The 23419-nt window shown below is 42.8% G+C and overlaps 1 protein-coding gene across 1 annotated transcript; it reads right to left on the reverse strand.

Annotated features, from left to right (window-relative positions):
* Nucleotides 1-8969: 8969 nt before the first annotated feature.
* Nucleotides 8970-22419, reverse strand: CUNH16orf89 (chromosome unknown C16orf89 homolog). The gene is made up of 8 exons (XM_067551513.1): nt 22253-22419; nt 17124-17273; nt 16202-16352; nt 15879-15996; nt 13604-13739; nt 12443-12547; nt 11423-11506; nt 8970-10348 (listed from the first exon to the last, which is right to left on the reverse strand). The coding sequence occupies exons 1-8, from the start codon at nt 22413-22415 to the stop codon at nt 10281-10283; spliced, it is 975 nt and encodes a 324-aa protein (XP_067407614.1). The 5' UTR covers nt 22416-22419; the 3' UTR covers nt 8970-10280.
* Nucleotides 22420-23419: the final 1000 nt, after the last annotated feature.

Below are 23419 nucleotides of genomic sequence, written 5' to 3' on the forward strand. Positions count from 1 at the left end.
ATTGAGCGGGCCGGAAGGTCACATGACAGTGGGTCACATGAGGAGAGTGAGGTAACGAGAAGGGGGGCGGCAGGCTGAGGTGTGTGCGCCACCTCGTGTCAGGCCGGCCGCATCGCAGGATTCGCGGCCCCCCAACGGGCCTGCGTCGCCCAGACAGTTCGCGCAGCCGCAAACAGACCATAGGGGCAACGTTTAACAGCGAGAGGCCACTGCACCCTCCCCCCCAAAACCCCGCCCCCTGAGACTCCCCCAACTGCCCCATGAGACTGCCCTCGAATGTCTTCCACAGCACCCCCCGTCACCCCCAGACCTTACTCCCCTCAAGCGACCCCCCACTTCAGCATCTGGCCTATTGTGCTCCCACCCCAGACTTGCTGCTCCTGGTGTGACCTGCGACCCTCCAAACCCCTCGCTGTGCGGGGACCCAGATTGGATCCACCCGACAGGCGTTGCCTGGACTCATTAATTTAGCTGTTCTCCCCTGATATTTGGTGCATTGGTGGGTTTTTTCTCTCACTAAAGTTCCCCCCGGTGTCAAACGGGCAGAGGACATACGGGGTGCATAGGGTTTTACAGGCTCCCCTGGGTCAAAAATGTGCATAATAGTTCACCAAAGGATGGCATGAGAGGTCTCTACCAAGAGCCCACTGTGATATGCAGGTACGGATAACACTGAAGGACTCGTGTATCTGTACTAAAAATATATATTCTTAAAAACTTGACATTAAGGCAGGTCCCCCAGAGGTGACCTCAGAGACGTTCCTTTCAGGCAGGAGGTAACAGACACCTCTCTCCCTGTCTGGTGATGTGTGTGTTTTATGCCTGTTTGCATACTGAGTCACAGACACAAGAACAGATTGCGAAATCAACAGGAATCAACAAACAGCAGGAAGAGTGTCCTGTTTATGAATAACGACAAAGGATTGCTGTGATATATCTTGGGATGCCAGGAAACACATGGGGTCCTTCAGCTACAAGGCAAACTGACAGCATCTCTGCTTTATGAAAGGAGGGTCACAACCCTCCTAGGATGCAAAATGCTGCAAGGAGTTTGGGAGAGCAATGCTCTACAAGATATAAGAGTACCTAGTTAATTAACTAGGCTATAGAATGTGTTACTTGATTTTACTATAAACATATCTAAGTGCTGTGAGTTAAGTGGAGCAGTGATTTGAGGTGGAACTGGTAAACTGGGATGTGCTGTTCCTCTGGAAGCAGCGAATCTGTGAACATTGCAAGTGTCCAGTAAACCGGAGACTGGACGCTCCAGGGAGACAGTCAGAGGGCTCAGGGGATGGAGTGTGTCAGTTGCTTACCTGTAGAGAGACAGCAGAGCCTGTATAGGTCTAGAAGGGAATGTCTGTGTTGCCTATGGCCATTGGCATTGGGCAGCTGAATCCTGGCAGGCCCAGACAAGGCTTCTTCATGCTAAGGACAGATTCTCCTGAGGTGCCTCACAAACCTGGGTACCACTGAGAAGAGTCACACCCAGCTCCTGGAATCGGGATTATGGGAGAACCTTTGCTTCCATTCTAAACAAGAGACAAGGGTGGAGCCCCTCCTGGCTGTGGAGGTAAGCTTGGAAATGTGACTTGAATGTGACACATAAGATCAGAAACCTAAAGGCAACCTCCCACACCCACACCAATTTTTGGCACCTGACACGTGATTTTTTTTTGAATGCTTGTGGTTGACAATACTGTGCCATCATGCCGTAATCTCCCCCAAAGGTCTGCTCCCCTGTTATGTTTCTCCATGCCTTTCAGGTCCTTACCCTACTCATTGGGAATCCCTTTAAATGAAGGTGTCTAGCAACTAATAGTTCTTAGCAAATACATTGAATTGCTTTCCTTTGCCATATGCTGCCAAGGAGAATCCAAGATATTATTCCACATGCCCACATTTTTCCTTTTTCTGGCAATTATTTTAGTTGTTTAGCAATTATAATTCTGGCTTTATTTATGGCTTTATTTATATCTGGTATATTTATTAATAATGGCTTTATTTATATCTGATACAGTACATAAATCCCTAAGTGATTAAGCTCTGGGCCCAGAAGCTGGGATCTAACGCAGCTCCATGGGGGATCAAGAGGAACAATAGTACTGTTTTGCACATATGTAGCACCTGTCCTCCAAGGATCTCCAAGCCTGGAGAAATATATTTATCCCTGTTTCACAGCTTGAGAAACAGAGGCTCAGAGCAGTTTGTGGCCTGTTAGGCAGAGATGCTCTGTGATTTTTTCAAAAGTGGTACAGTTAGCCATTGGCAAAGCAAGGAATAGTGTGGAAGAGTTCTGGATCCCAGGCACTGCTTCCCATGGGATCTGTCAATGTACAGCCATTTTGCTGCTCTCAGACCCATTCCCAGCCTGGGTGTCTCACGTTCATTGAGAGGAATGTTTTCCATTGACTATTTTCCCCAGAGCTGCCTTCACCTCGTGATTCCGTAGGCTGTATATGATGGTATCTAACATGGCCATTACAATACAATACAATACAATACAGAGAGAGACCAGTATGTCTATACTCAGCGAGTAGCCCAAGTGGGGCCGGTTATAATTAAACAGAACCATCCTGTAATCCATAATAATGATGATAAGGTGGGAGGTTCAGGTGGAGAAGGCCTTGTGTCTGCCCTCAGCTGAGCAGATTTGGAGGGTGACTTGAATGATGCAGACATAGGTTATCACAGTGAACAAGCAGTGTCCAATGCCACATACTGCATGCAGAACAGCTTCATTCAGGGCAGCCTCAGTGCAAGACAGCTCCAAAAGAGGGTGCACGTTGCACATGCAATGGCTAATGTCATCAGGCCCTCTGAAAGACAGAGCAGACATAAGAAGAGTGAATTTAGAAAGGAACATGCCCAGGATCTAGCAGCCAGCTGGAGACAGACTCTCTTGTTCATAGTGACTGTATAAAGCAAGGGGGGCATATGGCAATGTATCTATCATAAGCCATGGTGGCTAAGAAGACACACTTTGAATCAGTGTACTCAATGAGAAAAAAGATTTGTGCCATGCACCCAGCACAGGAAATGGTCTTTGTCTCCTAGAGGAAGTTCATCAACATTTTAAGGATAGTAGTGTATGTATAGAAGAGGTCACTGAGGGACATATTACAGAGGAGAAAGTACATGGGAGTGTGAAGGTGAGTGTCAGCTGTGATTATCGTAATGATCATACTGTTCTCTACAAGGATAATGGTGTAAATCACCAAAAATACCAAGAAAAACAATCCCAGAGGGGTAGCCGTGTTAGTCTGTATACAGCAAAAACAACGAGAGTCCTGTAGCACCTTAAAGACTAACAAATTTTTGTGGACATAAGCTTTCATGGGCTGCAACCTACTTTGTCAGATGCATGAAGTGGAAACCATAGATAGGAGGTATATATATACATCCAAGGGTGAGAAACATAACAGTGGGGAGGGCAAGTGCTAACAAAGTCAATTCAGTAAGGATAGATGTGGCCTATTCACAACCATTGATTAGAAGGTGAGAAAAACAATGTCTGCGGGAGAGAAGAGTAAGAATTATTAAGTCAAACACGTCTAATTCCAAATATACTGTTCCTGCATCTGAATATGCTATACACAGATTATTTTTAAGTGTGTAACTTCAGTTTGGTCCCAGCTTCCAGTTCCTTTATTCTCTTAAGTTACTGCCTTCCTCTCCTCAGTTGGTTTACTTCTATACAAACTATTTAAATAGTTGATTGTGGGTTCTAATTTATTCACTGGCTCTTTGTTTGAGGATACCTCTTGATGGGTTGTTTCAAGGAGTAAGCTATCTACTGTGCCAGCAAACTGTCCTGAGACACTCCCCATGCTTCAGATACAAGTTTCACCTGATTTTCAGCTATTTGCTTTTCATTTCCAACTTTTTACTCTAGGCTTATGAAAATGGTGTGTCTGACTCAAAATGCTTGGGAACCTGTGAGCACTCAGATCCGCTCACTGAGATAATAGATGATAAAAACAGGAGTCGTTCTGCTTTCTTAATAAAACCTAAACAGCAGTGATAAGTGCAGTATAAATAAGTAGGAGGATGAGAGTAGAAGGAATGGTCTAATCTGCTGTTATCTGTAAAAGATTGTATCTTCACTGATTCCCTAGGTTCTGGTGGGGGAAGGGGGGTGTTTCTGAAGCAGTATTTAAAGAGATGTAGGAACATGTTCACCTAGGGGATTTATTCACATCTCAAAGTTAACAAGAGGCAATTTGTGCTGTGCAGTTCTGCTATCACACGTTATCAAGTGGGTAGTTATGTAGTTTGAGATTTTCAAAGAAGTCCCAGTGAGTTGGGTGCTTGCCTCTTAGATCCTTTTGCAAACTCCAACTACAAATGCTGCCATTTGATTTGAGTCAACACTTCGTAGATGGTCTGTGCAGTTTCATGCTAGTTTTCCAACAACAGGCTAAATCCTGATGTCCTGGTTCAAACAAAACTCCCAAATGACGTCCAGACTTAGTAAGGATGACAGCATCTGGCCCACTAAGCCAGTTCTTCTGAGGTTTCCTCAGCAATCATTTAAAGGGTTGAGCAGCTGAGTTCAGGTAAGCATTGGCTACTTAACCACACTCTTAAATCAGCAGATTGGACTGGAAATGTGGGAACAGATTTATCTCATTAGGGTCCTGATCCTAAAGAGGGCAAGTCCAGTCATTAGGTAGTAGCCTAGTTCTTGAGACCTGGGTTCAAGCCCCTGCTCTGTCACAGACTTCTTGTGTGATGTTGGGTATGTCATTTAGGCCCAGATCCTCAAAAGTATTTAGGCACCATTGATTTCAAGGGGAGATAAGGTGCCTGACTGCAGTGCTGCTGAGCATCTGGGCCTCAGTCTCTCTGGGCCTCAGTTCCACATCTGTGCAATGGAGATAATAGCCCTGCCCTGCCTCCCAATGGTGTTGTGAGGATAAATATATTAAAAATGAAGAGAGGTGTTCAGATACGAAGGGAAGGGGACAGAGAAGTACCTAAGATAGGCTGATTCAGATGCAATTTAAGACAACAAGGGCTTTACCATTGTCTTTGGTGGGAGCAGAATTGGGCCCCACCAGCACTTGCTGGTTTTGGTTGGCTAACAAATAGCCTTTTGCCTAGTATTTCCAGCCGTTGGAAAAATCAGGAAGCGAGGAAGGATCCACACATACATACGATCCAAACATTTCTGAAACAATTAAAGCTTTGGGCTTAAACTTTAGATGAAAATTTAGATATGTTTTTCATTTTATCCAAACTGATTCACTCACTCCACTATACAAACATCCTAGAAACACCAGCTGTTCTGTGTTAGAGATCACTGGTGTGGGCTCCTGAAACACCCAGGATAATATCCCATACCCCCTAAAGTCAGTGTGAGCTTCAGCTTTAAATGGGGAGATGATTTCACTCTCAAAGGGAGTGGCATCTAACTCTAGTCAGTGACAGTAACATGGACTGTTTCATTATCTGGAATAAGTTTGTTTTACTCATTGGGCATATGAATTTTGAGCCTTATGCTGCTTTTGATGGACATCCAGAATGAGCTGCATCTGGAGATACAGTAACCCTTATTAATATAATATACTTGGCATTGAAACAGTGATTTACATTCTCTCAGTGTGTACTAACCCTAATGCGTTAATTAGGGAAGTGCATGGTCCTTTGAATGGAAGGGCAAAGATATCAGGGGCGGATGGTGTAGTTCAGATTCTGATAGATATACTGGGGGAAGAGTCTGAAGGCATATTTCTAACTCAAGGGCTTGGGCTGTGAGTTTGTTAGCTCCCATAAACTAAATAAGGCTGAGCCTTGGAAAGGAGCTCTCCAAGGCAGCTGCTGGAAGTGGTGCTGGCAATTCAATCCAAGATGCTCTCAAGCAGAATTGAAGGAATGTGCGGTACTAATGGGAATTGCGCTGCTGGAGGTACTATTATCTGGATAAGGCCTATAACCAAGGTTCCTGCTTGCTAACCGAATCCTGTATGTGCTTTTCCTAAGGGAATGGGTATTAGCCCTGGTGTCCTGACCAAATTCCTGTGGTCTTAACATTCAACAACCTATCTACGTTCACCTCCCTGTAATCTCACCTGGATACAGTCTGATTCTTCACAACCAGTCCTCAACTGTGGTATATTGTGTCTGGTCCCTACATGTATATAGTTTAAAACCCTGTGAAGTGCTGCAAAGGTCTGGGAAAATACCAGTTAAATCAGTAAGCAACAGTGGCTGACATTGATTATGACAGGCTTTCATTATTTCAGTTCTAAAAGGCTATATCCTGATCCATGCCTTTCACTCGAGGAAAGCACTGACAGTCTGGCCTTATGGATACTTGGAAATGAAATCAATTTTTTATGACTACATTCTGCTTCCAGATTGACATGACAGAACTCAAATCCAATCCTCTGTTTTCCCTGCAGGCATGCATCTGCCACAAATGTCAGAGGAGCTCTGTAACTGTGGTGGAGATGCTCTTGTGCCAGTCTGACAGCACAAACTGGAACTATTTCAGGATGAGGGATGTGATGAATCCACATTTTATTCACTTGATATAAACCACTAGCTTGAAATAGGGAATTTTCACATTTTTATTGCTGAAAATCAAGCCCATTACTGAGCAGAAGTGAATGCATTTCTCCCCAAAACAGGATTTTGGATTTTTTCAGATGACACACAGTGATACCTCCCATTTCTTGTGCAATTGGTTGACTATCATTTGTCTGATAAGAAATAAATGTGTTTCTTGTGCAGGCTGTGCAAGATTGATGGTGTCCTCAGCTAGCCCTTTCCTTGCTGGTCGGAGTTTGGTTTTGTAAACTATGTGAAAGGTAACTATACTGCTGTGCCTTAGGTAGGTGACTTGAGACAAACTTGACTCGTTCTGTGCAGTGGACTGCAGGAAGTAGACCAGATAGCTGCATAAGCAAAAACCAGTGCATTGTAAGATATCAACTGATACACTGGCTGCACTGTTGGGACTATTGGGCCGAGCATTTCCCATTCACATTGCCAGAGTGGAGGGCTATATGGGTGGTTAGTCTCATTCAGAACTGGAAACAAAGGAGAATACTGTATGTAGGTGAAGCTCCAGGATGAATTTAGGTTGCACTCTGTAAGTACCTAAGCTGGAATTTTGCCAAGACATTGGGTTAATTAACACTCCTACTCTTATATACTATTAGTTCTTTAATGACCATGGTTTTCCTTCTCATCCAGAAGACATCACCATATTGATTTAAAGAAGAAAGCACCATCTACTAAATCAGCTGCACTAGCTAAGTGTTCTTTTAGAAGTCTCACATCTAAATATTGAACTTGCCCATTCTTGCTTAGGTTGTGAGATCTGATAGCATCACATCCTGATCTGTAAGGGCTATAGGCTGCTTTTGAAATCTAGAGGGGATACTAACCTCTTCTGAAACTAGAATGGAAGAACTAGCTCTTAAAACAGTTTGAAAATATGCATATATTCTTTCTCTTCGCTCTAATCAATCTGTTAATTTTGCAGTTTACTTTTCTCCCCAGAGTAATGGCCTTTAGTGCTTTTGTGAGTGGGTAGAGGATGAGTGATACTGATGAGAGGAACCTGAGAAGGGTGAAAAGGAAATAATTTGGAAGACGGGCAAAGGAGCAGAGGGATTTGACTGGTAGAAGAAGTTTCTGGAAGCCATTTGTATGTATCTGATTGCTTTGACAATTTAACATCTCTCCTTATTTGTTTCATTCCTTTTATAATAAACCTTTAGGTTTAGCTACTCAAGGATTGGCTGGCAGTATGGTATTTTGGATAAGATCCAAATTAATATTGATCTGGTAGTGTGGCTGATCCTTTGGGGATCAGGAGAACATTTTGGTAAAGGGAATCTCTTTACTGAACCTAGTTTGGGAGCCAGAGACTGAAATGCAGTAAAGGGGGCTATGTATTTCTTGTTGTAGTGTCTTGATAACCAGTGTGGGAAATCAGGAGCACTGTTTATGACTGGGCAAGGAATCTAACTTCAATGTTACCCACCAGTTCTGAGAGAATCTGCTCTCCTTTTGCAGCCTGCTCTGACCTTGGCATCTTCAGATGGGCTACCATAGGCACAGACAGGTCACATTGAGAACCTTGGGCAGCCAGATGCTACTTTGACACACTGGGCTACTGCTCTAAATGACAGACCAGATGGGAAATCACACATCCTTCTCTCCTTGGCAGACCTGTTCTTCTTGTTCTAGTGAGACTTCCAGGCCAAAGAGACTTAGATCGGTTCAGAGAAACAGCAGAAGTTTTGGATGATGCTCCAGTCTGAACATTGTGAGGTTCCCCAAGGCTAAGTTATGATCTCCTGGGTGATCATAAATGAAAGAAAAAAAGAAGCTTCTGAGTAATTTTAGCTACTATATTAACTTGATTTGACAAACACCATGGGGCATTAATAGAAGAACCAAGATTAATCTCCCTATTAAAGAAAAGGTTTTCTTCTAGAAATGGAGCTGAAAGAGCATTTACCTCCCACTGACTTCATATAGAAATCTGCCTGTCAGCACTACTCCAGAAAGCAGGTGACATACTCAGGCTGATCAGTTAAGTAGATCAAAAAGGCCCATGAAACTAGGAGAGTGTTGGTAATGGTGAAACCCATTGAGTCAGGGCAGACACTTGCCAGAATAGATCCCAAGGATTGTTTCTTGGTGCCCCAGGGACTCACATAATCAAACATGCTGGAGGATGGTAGAGGAAAGGTGAGATGCATGGACATGGAACAGTGACTTCTGGAAAATCCTACTGGAAATCCTGGTAGCTCTGACAAAGGAACACTGCACATAAAAATCAATTTGCTCACACAGTGCGTTTCCCATAAGACACAAATCCATCCATTCATCAGTACTACCAGAACTTCAAATATAATTGAAGGCCACACCACATTTACATCTCTCCTGAAGAGCAGAGGATCTGAAATGTTAAGTGCTAAGCAAGAAGAACTAACAAACACAGCCACTGCAAATCAAATCCATGTTTATTAACCTAAAATGCTACGTATACAAAGCAAATAAAATTTAAGTAATTTAATAAACTGCTGAAGGTGTCTATACCAAGATGTATAGAACTAATGGTGCTAAGTTGCTGCCTGGTAGCTCACAGGAGCCAATTGCTCATTTAATCAGCCACATGACACAACAGTTACAATCTAGACAGGAAACAAATGCAAGAGACAATATACCTTATTGTTAAGCAGTGTAAATAACATAAGCAAGTAACTGTAGGATATTAGTGTGAATGAAAGCTAATTGCAAAAGAAGAAGCCTCACCTTGGTTCTCTGTGTGTAAGTGATTGGGGACAGAAACAGGGCATTGCTCTGAATAAATTTATGTCTTTATTTGACTTTTCCCTAACTGAAAAAAGTAAATAAGGTTCTGTTTGGATAAGAGTTTTCAGCAAACATCCAGGACTTTATCTCCTTCAGCCAATTTGCCCCACCCCACCTATGATCAGCTGGTCGAGGTAACAGAAATGAATCATTGTTACCCTGTATTCAGTGGGTATTAAATTCCAAGGGTAGCACAGTATCAAACATCTTTCTTTACAATGCTAGTAAAATGACAAAGAAAAAAATCGTAACATTCAGCAGTGGCGAAAGAGAATAGTAACTTATCGATTGTGCAGCATTGGGGTCTGCATAATGTTTTCCTTCACCCAATTCCTTATCCACCTGATAAACATGATTTGTTCTGTGCAATGTGTGATGTATCTTATTTGGAGCATGAGCAGCATGTCAAACCTGGTCTGACTGGTGATCTAATCTGTTCCATGAAGATATTATAACATAGAATTTAATGGGTGCTGAGGGTAGTCAGCATCTTGCAGGATCGGGGCCCTTTGGTAACAAGGTGAGAGCTGCCCAGGATAAACCAATTCACCCAACTTCACTGAAGTTGAAGATGATGCATTTGAAGTTAGTGGAATTAAACCAAAGAAAAATTGTGCCTAGTGTGCTCAGTTGCAATGAGGGTTGGGGAGGAAAAGTACATAGGAACTCTTGTCACTGTAATAACCACAGGCCCATTACAGCTTTGAAAACCTGACCATAAAAACCTCATTGTGCTGCCAAAGTAGCACTAGTCAGTATCAGTGTGATTACAACGTCGCTACCATAGTGGGATTGGCTCTATGTATTGCAAGGGTAGATTTTGATTGAAAAGACTACTCTATTCCAGGCTAAAACTGGAGCTGGTATTATGCCAGGACTAATCAATCGTAGCTCTGTGTGTGGGGAGTTCCAAGTTAATCATCTGTAACATATTGGCATTTTCAGTAGTAGTAGAGGAATCCTCCGAGTACTCCTACTGCCACGGCTGTGTTATGAGAGGAACATCCATCTGTGGAGAAAGGTATTGAACATGGCTTACATGGTGCCTGTACAGGATGACTTTTATTCCCCTTCTCCATTTCTCATGCATATGAAAGGCCAAGCAAGTCTACAGGTAAAATAACAGGACTGGGAATCAGGACAGCTCTATTCTTTTCCCAGCTCTGCCACAGGCTCAGTGTTTGATCTTGGGCTTGTTTGACCTTGACATTGGGGCTCTCTGTGGTCTAGTTTGCACAGCTGTAAGATGGGGACAATGCTATATTCATACATCACAGGAATATTGAGGCTTTGTAAAGTGATTTGAGATCCACAGAGGGAAATCCTTACAAAAGTACAAAGTATTATTAAGAATGTGAAATCATCTACATCTCTGTGTGAATGGCTTTAGTCAATGTGCCTACATGCATTTGGTAAATGGACAGGATTTCTGAACAGGATACGATCAGGTACAGGAAAAGCTAGCAACCAAGAGGATTAATACTGAAGATTGTGGATGAGGAAAATAAAAGGCATCATTTCTGGTGTCCTCAGATGTTAGACACCTCAACTCTAGAATTAAAAAATTGTTCAGTTTATGGGTGCTACTGAATGTCCTTCTCACTAGCCTAAACATGCTGACTTAGACACAGTGGATGGCGTTTACTCCATTACCTGCTATATTTTATCTACAGATGCTGTATTTCTCAAGCCTTTCAAAAACATTTTCCTTGATACTTGTGTAGTGAGATGATCTAGAATATCTCGTTATTTGTCACTTACTACTCATGCTGTGGGGTTTGTCACCTGCCTCACCTATTTCTGTTCCCTAACAGAAGGACTCCCAGACCAACACAGAGTTTGCAAGATGCTCCAGTCTGAGTATCTTATTCACATGAGAACTTGTGACTCTTCTTTTTGTGAACATTCTTGTGGGGGAGAAAAAATGTTGCTTATACCCATGGGGGAAACAAACAAAGGTGGCTGCAAATATAGAAGCAATTTCACCAGTTGTGTCTGTGAACAATTTTTGCAGCACACGTCTAGTTCTAATCACAATGAAGCCTGTGGGAAGTCAATACCTGAATGTTTTCATTATCTTTACCTGCAAACACTTTCTCTCGTCTCTTAACTCTTCTCAGTAGTTGCTCTTGGCCTTCCACTCTGGAGGAGTGTTCAAAATCCTCACCTGAGAAATAGAAAGATTCCTTTGCTTGAAAGATCTAGGGACATAGCAGGATTTTCTTCTCTAACATCAAGCGCATACATTCTCCGTGATTTATGTATTCCCCTACATGGCTTTTAAGCCACTTCTGCCCACCTTCCCCTCTTATTTGAGGACAGAACACAGGCCTTGGGAAACAAATGCAGAAGAGCCCATTTAAAAAGATACCTTTTAAAGACCTGCTGAGGCCTCATGCTGAATGTAAAATAGTTTATTTACACTGGCCTCAAGTGTGTAATGGTGCTTTACATACAACTAAAAGTCTGGTTTAAAGATATTGAGAGATTATCCTGCTGAAATGCCCTATATTTCTTTTATTTATGTTTCATATTTTAAAAAGTTTTATGTATTCTAGGATTTAGTTTGAGTAAAAAGAGCTTGATTTTCCTATGACTTCACTTGGTTCTGCAATCTGATCTGAAGTTGATTAGAGGCAATGGAAGTCCTTTTTAGATGAAGTCCTTTTTTAGGTGAAGCCCCTGCTGCTTGCTCCCCTTCTGAACTCACTGCTCTCTTGTTGGTAACATCACAATAGATTGCTAAACAGATTATAATAATGTCACAAACAGAGGAGTGTGATGTCAGGTGAGGAATATGCATCAGGAACATGCTAATGTTGAAGGACCAACACAAATGGTCCTATACAAACCAACACAATTCTTGAGCTGAATATGGTTCAGTATTTCTAAGAGGCTTTGAACATGGAAAGGGCTAAAGATTGTTCTTATTTCTGTGGCAAATTGTAGAATACATTTCAGACATAAAAAAAGTTTTCAGTTGACTGGGGCAGAGAGCAATGCTAGGAAGCAGCACTTTGATTTGTATTGCATGCCTCACATTCTTGGATCAAGACCACTGCAACTTCTGATTTCAATGGACGAAGTCAAGAGATTCACTTACTGGGCTTCCCAAAGCATCCCTCCTTAGGCTTCTGCCATGTGAGAATGGTCTCCAGCCAACTGGGTTTGAAGAAATCGGAGAATCCAGACATACCACAGAACATAACTGAGGGGGGAAATGGGACATAAACCCACAATTCTGCTATCAAACTCTACAGCATCTTTACAAACTCCAGAAGGAAAGACGCTCAAAAATCTTTGACTAATAGGATCTATAATCCTGCCATCTAATCCTATTAGAAAGGTGCCTGTTTGACAACTTGTAAATTCCTCTTCCTTCAGGAGGCCACTCATACAAATAAGAGATTGGGGCAGGAGAAGGATTGTGAAAACTATTAGATTAACTAGTTCAATTCCTGACTGATACAAAATTGTTCCCTACAGCATATTTTTCTACTGTCTTGTACCATTTCGTTTTAAAAGTCCCAAGCAGTATGACTCCAACCACGAACACCAAAAACCTGTGCCCCAAACTTTCAAAGTTGGATATCTAAAGATAGGCATATAAATCCATGGATAGACTCCTCAACAAGTGGTCTAATTTCCAGATGTGCAAAATGCACACTAGACTAATTGTATGCAGTGTTGTTGTAGCTGTGTTGGTCCTCGGGTATCAGAGAGACAAAGGTGGGAGAGGTAATATCTTTTATTGGACCAACTTGTGTTGGTGGGAGGGGCAAGTGTTCAAGCTTACTAAAAGCTGAAGGAGAGCTCTGTGTAAGCGCAAAAGCTTGTCTCTCTCATCAACAGATGTTGGTCCAATAAAAGATATTACCTCACTCACCTTGTCTCACTAGATTCATTGTCAGAGAGCAGCTCCCATTGGCTTCAATCTGGCAAATTCTTTAATGCTATAATTTAGATGCATAAATCCCAGAATTGAAAATGTTGGCCTTCATTTTATAGTTACTGCATATAACAGAAGAATATGAGCATGCACATGTCATCCAGCTATGTTTAGGGAATAGATGCAGAATGTAAGATACTAGTTAACTAGCCATTAATGAAGCTTTACATGCAGCATGGTTAACTTCTTTAGCATAGCTAACATTTTCTGTACCAGTAGGTTAATGCTTCATCATTGCTGGGCTAACTAACTTGATTATATTATTAGAAGTCACAATCTGCTCTGCTATTGCTTCACTGGGAATAGGTTACATACTATTTTCCATGAAGAGGTCTCGAGAGGAAAACCTGAACCCATTGCTTTCGATCACCAGGTTTATTTTCATCATGCTAGCACAGAAAATATTCTTGTAATATTGCGCCGCCAGGAACAGATGATCCGAGCATCCTTTCTAGGTATAGAAGAAAACCAGGGTATTGTATTGCATTTTAATATATTGATTTTTTTTTTTTTAATTTCACATTGGAGTAGGATGGTGAGATCTGATATTTGTGATTTGCAGCTGCAGATCTGGTTTTGGACTTAAACACCATGACATAATTTAGTCTGAGCGTCCCATTCAGCAGGGAGCCATCTGCTTGGGCTGTGGTCTCACAATTTATTTGATCAGGGCATCTTTACTAATCCAAAGGGGACAGCGAGGGCACACTGTTCTGTAACCTGGAATGGTAAATGCATTGGAAGCACAGAGTGATCATCAGTCCATTGGCACATAGTAATAACAGGGGAGATGATACCCTCAATCAGCTTGTTCTCATGTCTATAACTCATAGTGGTACCAACAAACTCGTCAGTTGCCCAATGTCTAACTACGGTTGTTTTAAGTATTGTTTAGGTAAAAATACCAAGCAATGAAGTCTTGAAAACTTAAGTGTTGAATGAATGATGGCAGTAATGGCAGTGGGGGCTGCCCCTAGCTACCAGGATGACTGCTCTGCAATGCGTGGGAAGAAGATTCCCAGCACTGAGCCAAGATTTTAGAGGTAGACACTAGGGAGTGAAATTGCGTAATAATGCAGATGGAAAGCAGAGCTCTGAAAGATAGGGGGAACATCTGATTCAAACATATAGGTACTTTCCTTGGTATCTTAAGAAGACCTCCAGAACTCAGGGCAACTGTGCATGAAGGGAGAGAACCAGAGCCCCCACCCCAAGGCCTGGCTTATTTGTAAGTCTAGACCCACCTCCACTCCACTCCACTCCTTTCACTGCAAAGCTCATACCAAGTAATTTGACCCTCTCTTGATTGGTTAGTTAATTTAAACTTCTGTTGCCTTGGGATCCATCCTGTGGTGCAGTGTGCAGGGAGAATGTGTTCAATTCACTGGAGAAAAGGCCTCTTCATTCTTGCTGCTGGAAGTTGTTTTTTCCTTCCTCTCTTCCTTCTAACTTTTCCCTCTGCTCTTCCTCCCTCTCTCTCATTATTTTTTTGTCGCTATCCCCATTGCCTTTTTTTCCCCCAATCCAGTGGGCCATGCTTTAGGGCTCATTTTGGACTTAAACGGTATGAGATAATTTAGTCTGACAGTCCCATTCAGCAGGGAGCCATCTGCTTGGACTGTCATCTCCCAACATATTTAATCTGGGCTTCTTCGCTAGTCCCTATGGCCTGTTTCTGTGCCTAGGTTACAAACATAATCCTTTACTCATTTGGTGGAATCTCATCCCTGTTTGCCACATTTTAAGCATCTTCTTGCTGTACATAATCCAGGAAAATAATCAGCTGCCTCACAGATAAAACACAGTAGTGGCTGAGCTGGGAATCCTGTGATTCCTGTTTGTCTCCAGGCACAACAAACGAGTAACTGAACCAGGTTTCCCTCATCATCCAAGTCTAACTCTGCTATGAGTCTGTATTCCCTGGTCACCTCCCCCTACCACCCTGTCCTCTACCAGATGAGTCTTATTCAAAGTCCTCACCTCTCTTGCCACCATCCAGATAGTGAGTCTCCCACTTCAATTACATTGGAAGGAAAACAATATTGGCTGTATTCATCTCAGAACTAAACAAATGTACTACCCTATAGTCTTTCCATCTTGGATCTTCCTCCTTTCCCTCTTAGCTCTTTCGAAAGTCCTTCAGAGCTTCTTTCCTAAAGAAACAGATGCTGAATTCTCTGTCTGCTGCTAAAGTCCAAAGTACCAATTTAATTGGCCATTTTAGAATATCTAGAAACCTTGTCAATAAATTGTGTAAAATGGTGTCTCCAGAACAAGTTTTTCCTGTTGCCCCCACATATCTAGTTTGTCCCACATAGCTATCTTTCGTATGTCTATTGCCTTCCTGCTTCCTTCTCTCCTTCTGTATTTCTCTCTGGAATCACTGCTCCCAACTTCCTTGTCCTCCTGCATATCCATGTCAGCATCCTAACTTCCCTTTTCAACCTCTGTTAGAATTCTAACTGACAGGAGAATAAAAGTGCAATCAACAAACACTCAGAAAGTCCACCCTGCCACTTCCCCATGTCGTATCATGTATACTTTTCCTGTGATAGCTGCCAATACTCAGGTACCAAAATGTGGCACGTACCATATCTGCAATCATGAAGTAGAAAAGCTGATGTGACAGGGAGTAATCTGAGCATCCAAACTTTGTCATGATGTTCCTACAGGCCTCGGTGACAATGCAGGACTTGCTATTATCTTTCCTGTTGAGCAAGCAGGACAATGATAATGAGTAGCTCATGTGTCTGAAGATAGACTCCAGTACCTAAATGTAAAGGTGCATGTGTGGAAGAGTGGAACTCCCATTCATCTTTTTATGAATGCAGATGCAAGTTAAAGAAGAGGGAAGAAGTGCTCCAGAGAACAGAAGTGGTCAAAGAATATCTGCTGATTAGGAATAAAACCTACCAAGTTCCTAGCAAATATGTAAAGCATTTATCACTCATTTCCTCTGTAAAACAATCGATGCTGTCAAACGTGGAGTAGGCAAGTGAGGCGTCTGTTTGGTTCCACGAACGAGGAAGCATCCAAAAATGTGGTCCTAAAATTGGCTCAAATTCTGAAAGCAGATCAAAGAAGAAAATAATGAAGCGGTAGCAAGGGTGACACTGTACATTCCTTGTTATTCAACTTTCTGCCTTCTGTCCTGCTCTGATAAGGGCAGAACATACTACGGAGGGCTCTCCCTGTTGCATGCACACTGAGATACATGCTATATGCATCCATTTAAAAAGTTGTGCTTCAGCTGAGCCATTTACGGGGCTGTAGTGTGCCACAGAACCATGCACCCATTATGTCCAAAGCAATGGGTGCAAAGTTAGTCCTTAAAGTCAGTGATGAGCAGATATAATGATAGGAATGTATTCGGAAGGATTTTGAACTGTTATCTTTGGGGATGCAATAAATCAATTTGAGATAAATATCACTTTTGGTTTTTAACGAATAGTTAAAAGGCCCTGCACCTGACAGCTCAGAGATGACATAGCTAGGGAAGGCATGACATAAGCAATGGATTTAGCATAAGTGACTTCAAAGAAAGCTGTATCAGCACCTAAGTGAATTTCCCAGGGTCACACAGTAAACCAGTAGTGGAACCAGGAACAGCACCCAAAAGTTCAGACATTCAGTTCCCTTTCTAACCACTAAACACACTTCTACAGGAATTTGATGCACAGGAGATGCCTCTTTGTCTTTGATAACTATTCAGAAACTGAAGCACCTGCTTCATAAGGCATGCAGATAGGGAAAACACTTCAATATAAACACCTCCAGCCTAAATAATAAGTGCCCTTTTGCACACCCCACTGGAATTGGTGTCACTTAGTTTTACCTTTGAAATACTCTGGGTCACTCTGCCCAAGAGAATTAGAAGCTTTTTCAATGAGAGAAGACAACTTCTTCACCAGGCTTTTGACTTGGGCCTGCTGAGATGGTAATTCACGTTTTGAGGCCCATTTCTCAAGGGCTCCTTTCAAATGAGCTGCAGAAAGAAAGACAATGAGGTTGTGTATGATCATAGCCCTCCCTTTTATTTTTTCCATTTTAAAATATAGGTAGTTCTGCTGCTTCTACTAGAACCTTCCACAGAAAACTACACTCCAAGTACATTTCCCAGGCTTGAAGAAGAGCTCTGTGTAGCTCCAAAGCTTGTCTCACTCATCAACAGAAGTTGGTCCAATAAAAGATATTATCTCACCCACCTTGTCTCACAAAAAGTACATCAATTTCCTAGCTAAAGGAAGATTTTATCTGGAGCCAAATAATGACATCTTAAAATACACTTCAAGTGCTTTTGTATGTACCGTAATAACCAGATTGAACTTGTGACAACTTCTTCGCTTGGTCCGTGGGTACTTCACCATAGAGTATTACCACTTTGTAAGTGAACTGTTCCCCTCTGGTGAATAGTCAGGCGGATCCACCAACCTATCCCTACTACCTCCAACATAAAATGGTTGTGATGGCCAGGCACTCAGATGCTGTGGTGAAAAGCATGGTATTGTTTGGCAGGTATCAGCAGGTGGCACTGTTATACATAGTCTTGCAAGTGATTTTTGTGTGTGTGCACAAGGAAATGGTCAGTCCTGGGAGGATAAGCTGTGTTAGTTTGTGATTAATGCAAGTTTCTGTGCAGAGGCAGCTGTCCTTGGAGATGGAGTTGTGGGAGCTTTTGCTTTCCAACTTGGGCTCTGTTTAGAGTCAACTATTGCTCCTTGGGAACCAAGCATTGGGATTGGGCTTAGATTCCTGGAAGGAGGGATTGCCCTACATGTTCTTTGACCACCTCTGTTCCAGGACTGGTATAGGGGGGTAAATAAAACAAGTTATGTTTAGACTATATCCAGAGTCTATGTCACTGGTTTCTACTCCACTGGGAAGCTGATCTGAAAAGCCCTAGACATCCCCTACCATATGGTGGAGGGACGCCATTAATGTCAGAATAGGACACTGGTGTTTGAAGGTAGAGGCAACATTCTAAATATTTAGAGAGAGAAGGGCAAACTGTTAACACTCTGTAACACATTCAAGGATTTCTCACTGACATAAGCTTTTAATCTGCATCATCGATAGGGCAGCCTAGACTCACAGTTGTTCCTTTGGTGGGGGCAGTGTCAAGGGTCAGAAAAGACATGATAACATCGGGGGTATCTGAAGGAAAGAGATAAGGGCCCATTGTATGAAAGTGCAACTTTAATGGAGCGCTCACTCCACTGCGATGACTTCCCTGAGAGCTGATGACAGGCAGTGCCATCTACCAAAAGAACACTTAGTTTCAATCCTATTCCCCCAGCGTCTCTCAATCCACACCCACCTGCAAGCCAGCTAATGGGAGAAGGGTAGCCCATTGCAGTACCATCTTCCTGGGCACAATGTCATGTGCACAGCTTCTGGACAAGTGACAGCCTGTGAGAAGAATCTAGACTTTCCAGCACCAGTGACAGCCACCAGAGAGGCTTTAGGTCCATGACTGGCAGGAAGCGTTAATGTCTCGTGTGGGGAAGGCAGTGTTGCCCACTCTTGATTTTTTTATTTTTAAAGCTGTACCTCCTGGAGTCATGCTATTACATGAGGCCCATATAGGAGAAGACAGGGAAAAAAGGAAATATATATCATTTAAAATCTCATGATTTTTAAGCCAAATCTCATTATTTTTAAGGACCTGACTGATACTTTGAACACTTGGGGTTAGCAATACTGGGAAAGTTAAGATGCCTCCAAACTCTTTGCAGTACTGCCTATAAAAGCCTTGACAATGGCTAAGCTGCTGGTGTGCACAGCCCACTGATGATCATGCTGATCAATATTGTCTCATCATTCACTTGTACTCCCTTGGCTGTCTGTATCCATCTGTTGTCTCTTGTCTTAAGGTATGTCTGTATTGACGTTGGCACTGTTGGCACTGCCAGACTGATTCTGCGGGATCAACTGAGTGGCAGTGGAGACCCGCTCAATTGATCCGGAAGTTGACGCTGTTAATCCACCCCGCAAAAAGATTAACACTGCATCGACAAGAGGGCATTTCCCGTCAGCGCAGCGTAGCAGGGACGCTGCACTACGTAGAAGTTAGGAAGTCAATGGGAGCTACACAAGCTACTCTATATAGCTTGCATATCTCCCGTTGACTGCCGCCGAATTTTGCTGGCAGTGTAGACCAAGCCTAATACTTGGATTGTAATCCTCTCTGGGGCACAGCCCATCTTTTTTATTCTGTTTGTACAGCACTTTGTATAATGGGCTTCTGGTCCATGACTAAGCCTGATGGTGCTATGATAATACAAATAATAATAATAAAGCCACCAATCAGTCTTAAACAAGCAATGACTAGGCCTTTGTTCGAGAAGCCATCCCTTGACATTAATGCCCTTGCCAATTACTGCGCCATCTCAAGGCTTTCCTTTTGGGGGAAGGCTAACCAAAGGGGTGGCACTTGCGCAGATCTGGATTCTTCCATCTTGCCAGACCCTTACCAATCAGGTTTCAGGTCTATATATAATATGGAGATCATTGTGCAGGTAAAAGATATGTCATATGTTAATGGCTGCTTCTTGGCCAGTGAGGCTGGATTAGCCAGACAAACTCCACAGGGAGAAAAAGGAGGATTTGTCAGTTGTCAAAAAAAATCTCTGCATTGCTCAAGGGCTCGCTCATGCTACTGACACATGTAGGGCTGATCAAACAGCTGCAAAACGGTAGATAAGCACCATCTTATATATACATATTTGCATGACTGTATATTGGTAATAGACAGTTGGTAATGGCCCAAGGGGTTGGAATGTTGGCAGCACACTCTCATTCTGTTAGTCTATCTGTCCCTATGTAAATAACCCAGAGGGGTCAAACTTATCCTGTGATGATGGCTAAAGGACATTTTAAATTAGGGGTTGGCTGCAGTCCCCATAAAAACAAACATTAAACCACCTTTCTGTTTTGATTTCTTCACTGTGTTTCAATGATTCTTTGTGACTTGTTTTTCCCTCTAAGCCCCCCACTCCACGATCATCCCTGATGACCAGATAGAACAGAAACCCCCTCCCTTTCTGTGTCTTCTCTTCCTGCACATGCTCCTCCCTTTGTTCATCCCACCTACTCTGCATCCCTCTCCTTGGTCTTGTAGCCCCATTTTTCCCCTCTTCTTTGCTTCTCCCTTCCCTATTTTCTTACCTCTCCTCCCTCTCTCCATTTGGCTTCCTACCTCTCGTTGTTTCTCCACTGATCTTTTTTTAGTTTTTTCCTCCTCTTTTACTCTCCCACTCTCTTTTGCTCTCGCCTGACTCTCCCCACTGTTGTTCTGCTGTGTGGGTTTCACAGCAAAGCTTACTGCAGACGTTCTGCAGCTGCTCAGCTCTTGTGAGAGCAATCAGCTAGAATCTTCTGCAGTGGAATAAAGTCTCAGAAATGTGGTCTCCTCATCAGAACCATCAAAAATGGTGTGAATGAAATAGCACAAGGTATAGAACCTGAACTACAAGGTGTGAATCTCCATAATTCAGTGTTGTCTGGACCTGAGGTTTTCATTTGACTCATTTGAGAAATGGCTCTGAATTTGGGATCCTTTTGCAAAGTTTCCCAAAGTTTGGGGTGGTTTGGCTCCTAGGTCTGGTTTGGAATCCTTTCTAATTTTCATTAGATTCCCTATACAGGCTTCTGGCTGATGGTTTCTGAGACCCCCTAATGGACCACTAATGAGGCACTCTTCCACTAATGTGATCAACCAGTGGTTCTCCCATTAATCATCAGAGCAAAGAGATGACACTCTCTGGCATACCTTGCCTTCCTGTGATATCTCTGCTCTTCATCTCATGCTCTACAGACAGAGTGTAGGAGTCAGTTCACACACAGCTCTGAGTGTATGGCTGAGTACAGAGGTGACAAATGACTGGCTGGTTTTCAGAAAACTACTTTTAGTTGTACTATCATTCTGTTAGCAGGATATACATTATCTTAGCAACAAACTATAAGCCTCCCTGCCTCCCATCCCTTCCAAAAACTTCATCCTGCCAAAACCAGAAGGGTTGTCATGTACGTAAATGCAGCACTAGTGATAAAGAAATACAAATACTATGGCTGATTCGCTGTTGAGCTCTGTTCATGCCCAAATAATGAGCTAGATTCTGATCATACACTTGGGTAACAATACTGCATTCAGTGGAGTTACTCCTGATTTACACTAGTATGAGAGCAAAATCTGACCCAAAGTGTGGACCAGATCCTAGCCCCCCTGCAGAAGATGGTTGGCACGCATCCACAGGCACACAGCGGACACATAGTGAGGTTAGTCAGCCAGGTTAGCCATTTACTTGAAAATTCCTCCAACATACTAGAAGCCTGGGATATGGCATACAGTCAGCATAGATGATTCTACAACTTCTTCTCCTAGCCTTTGTCCTCCTACTCCTGGGCAAGTGGGTATTTGAGGAAAGGGTCATGGCCAGAACACTGCTGAGCTCTGATCCCAATCACCAGTATGGTTATGGGGAGACATTGCAGCTGGGTACAATGAGGAGCAGTAACAAGGCTGCTCCAACTTGCCCTAACCCTAGAATCTGGGAAGCATACAGGTGAATTTCATTCACCTTGGTCTCAACCTTGTGGGTCCTGCCAGAGGAGTATAATATCCAGCACCATCAAGTGGATGAAATATTCTTTCTTCTGCACATCTCACCCCATTTCCCCCCAAACATGACAAAAACAATCTATGTGACTCCTTTTAAAAATGACAATAATCTGTGCTTCCCTAAGGATGCCTGCTCAGTACAAAGGGAAGCTGGAACACTGCCACTTTATTTTAATTTGAAAAACTAACCATTCAAAAAACATTTAAATAGGTGTAAAACGTATACATTGAGAGCCCTTTAATGGTGCTATTAGGAGTCAAGGTTTGTTCATAAAAACTAATTTTAAAGGTGAGAGTTTCATATCAATGTAGCATGACATTTTTTAAAGCAATTGTTACAGTACCTTGCAAAATACGAAATCCCAACACTGCATCTAAATTGATGTCCCTGTATTTATTTGCCAGGAAGAAAGTTGCTTTCTCTAGAGCAGGTATGATAATGTTCCTCGTCTCAGCCTCACTTTTTGACAGGTCAGACTTAAAGAGAAAGATCAGCAGCAGAAACATAGGGAATGACATTTCTGCTTTGCTAGCTTGCTTGGAGAAAGAAGATTGTGCAACTCGGAGATGTCAGCTGGGTGACTGGTAGTTTTCCCTTCCCAGCGTAACCATTTAGAGCAGGGGTGTCAAAGCATTTGGCCCGCGAACCTTTTTCATGTGGCCCGCGTATGTCTTTGATCCTGGCCGCCGAAAGTAATTAGTGGAGCCGGCGAAAGTTTGCATTGCCACTTTAAGAGATTTGTGGGGCCAGGGTGTTAAAGCGGCAATACTTTTTGCTCCAGCACCTAAGGGGAACTCGCCATAAATTTTTTCGGCGGCGGGTATCCCTCCTAGAAATCTCTTAAAGTGGCAATGTCAGTGTCCCCAGAGCGAAAGGGCAGTGCTGAAAGCTAATGATGCTGCGCGGCCGAGAATGGGCAGAGTGCCTGAAATATTCGGCGGAGAGCATTGTATGGCCCCTTCAGAGATGAGGTTCTGTGATTTCGGCCCGTCACTTTGAGCGAGTTTGACAACCCTGATTTAGAGTGTGCTGTGTTCTCAATGCACATATGCGGGGCCAGTTCTAATAGTCCTCATTCATGGGCGAATCCCTGATTCCTTTTAATGTTTAATTTAGACCAAATTCTTATTGCCTAGGATTCATAGAAAGGAATGGAGGGTTTGTCCCTGTGTAGATGCAAGGAGAAGCAATGAACAATCTATGCAGTTGATGACAGAAGACTGGGAATGTCAGCGATACACTCCGGAAGAAGTGCTGAGACATCAGATGGTCCACAAGAAGTGGACTATATTTTTGGCATTTAATGCAGCATATCTGTGTGCTGCTGGAAAGCTGAATATGTTCTGATGATGGTTGTACTGTATATGGAAGGATAGACTTTCACCGTTCGCTACCAGAACTGACTACTTTCCTTGTCTCTCTGACTGGACTCTTTGGTCTGCTGAGGCCACTTTCTGCTATAGTGGAGAATTCCCCTTGCAGGGGGATTCTTTGCCAGCATAAGGTGAAG

This window comes from Emydura macquarii, unplaced genomic scaffold, assembly GCF_026122565.2.
Source record: "Emydura macquarii macquarii isolate MOO-44397 ecotype Brisbane River unplaced genomic scaffold, CSIRO-AGI_Emac_v2 contig_1348, whole genome shotgun sequence".
NCBI lineage: Eukaryota > Metazoa > Chordata > Testudines > Chelidae > Emydura > Emydura macquarii.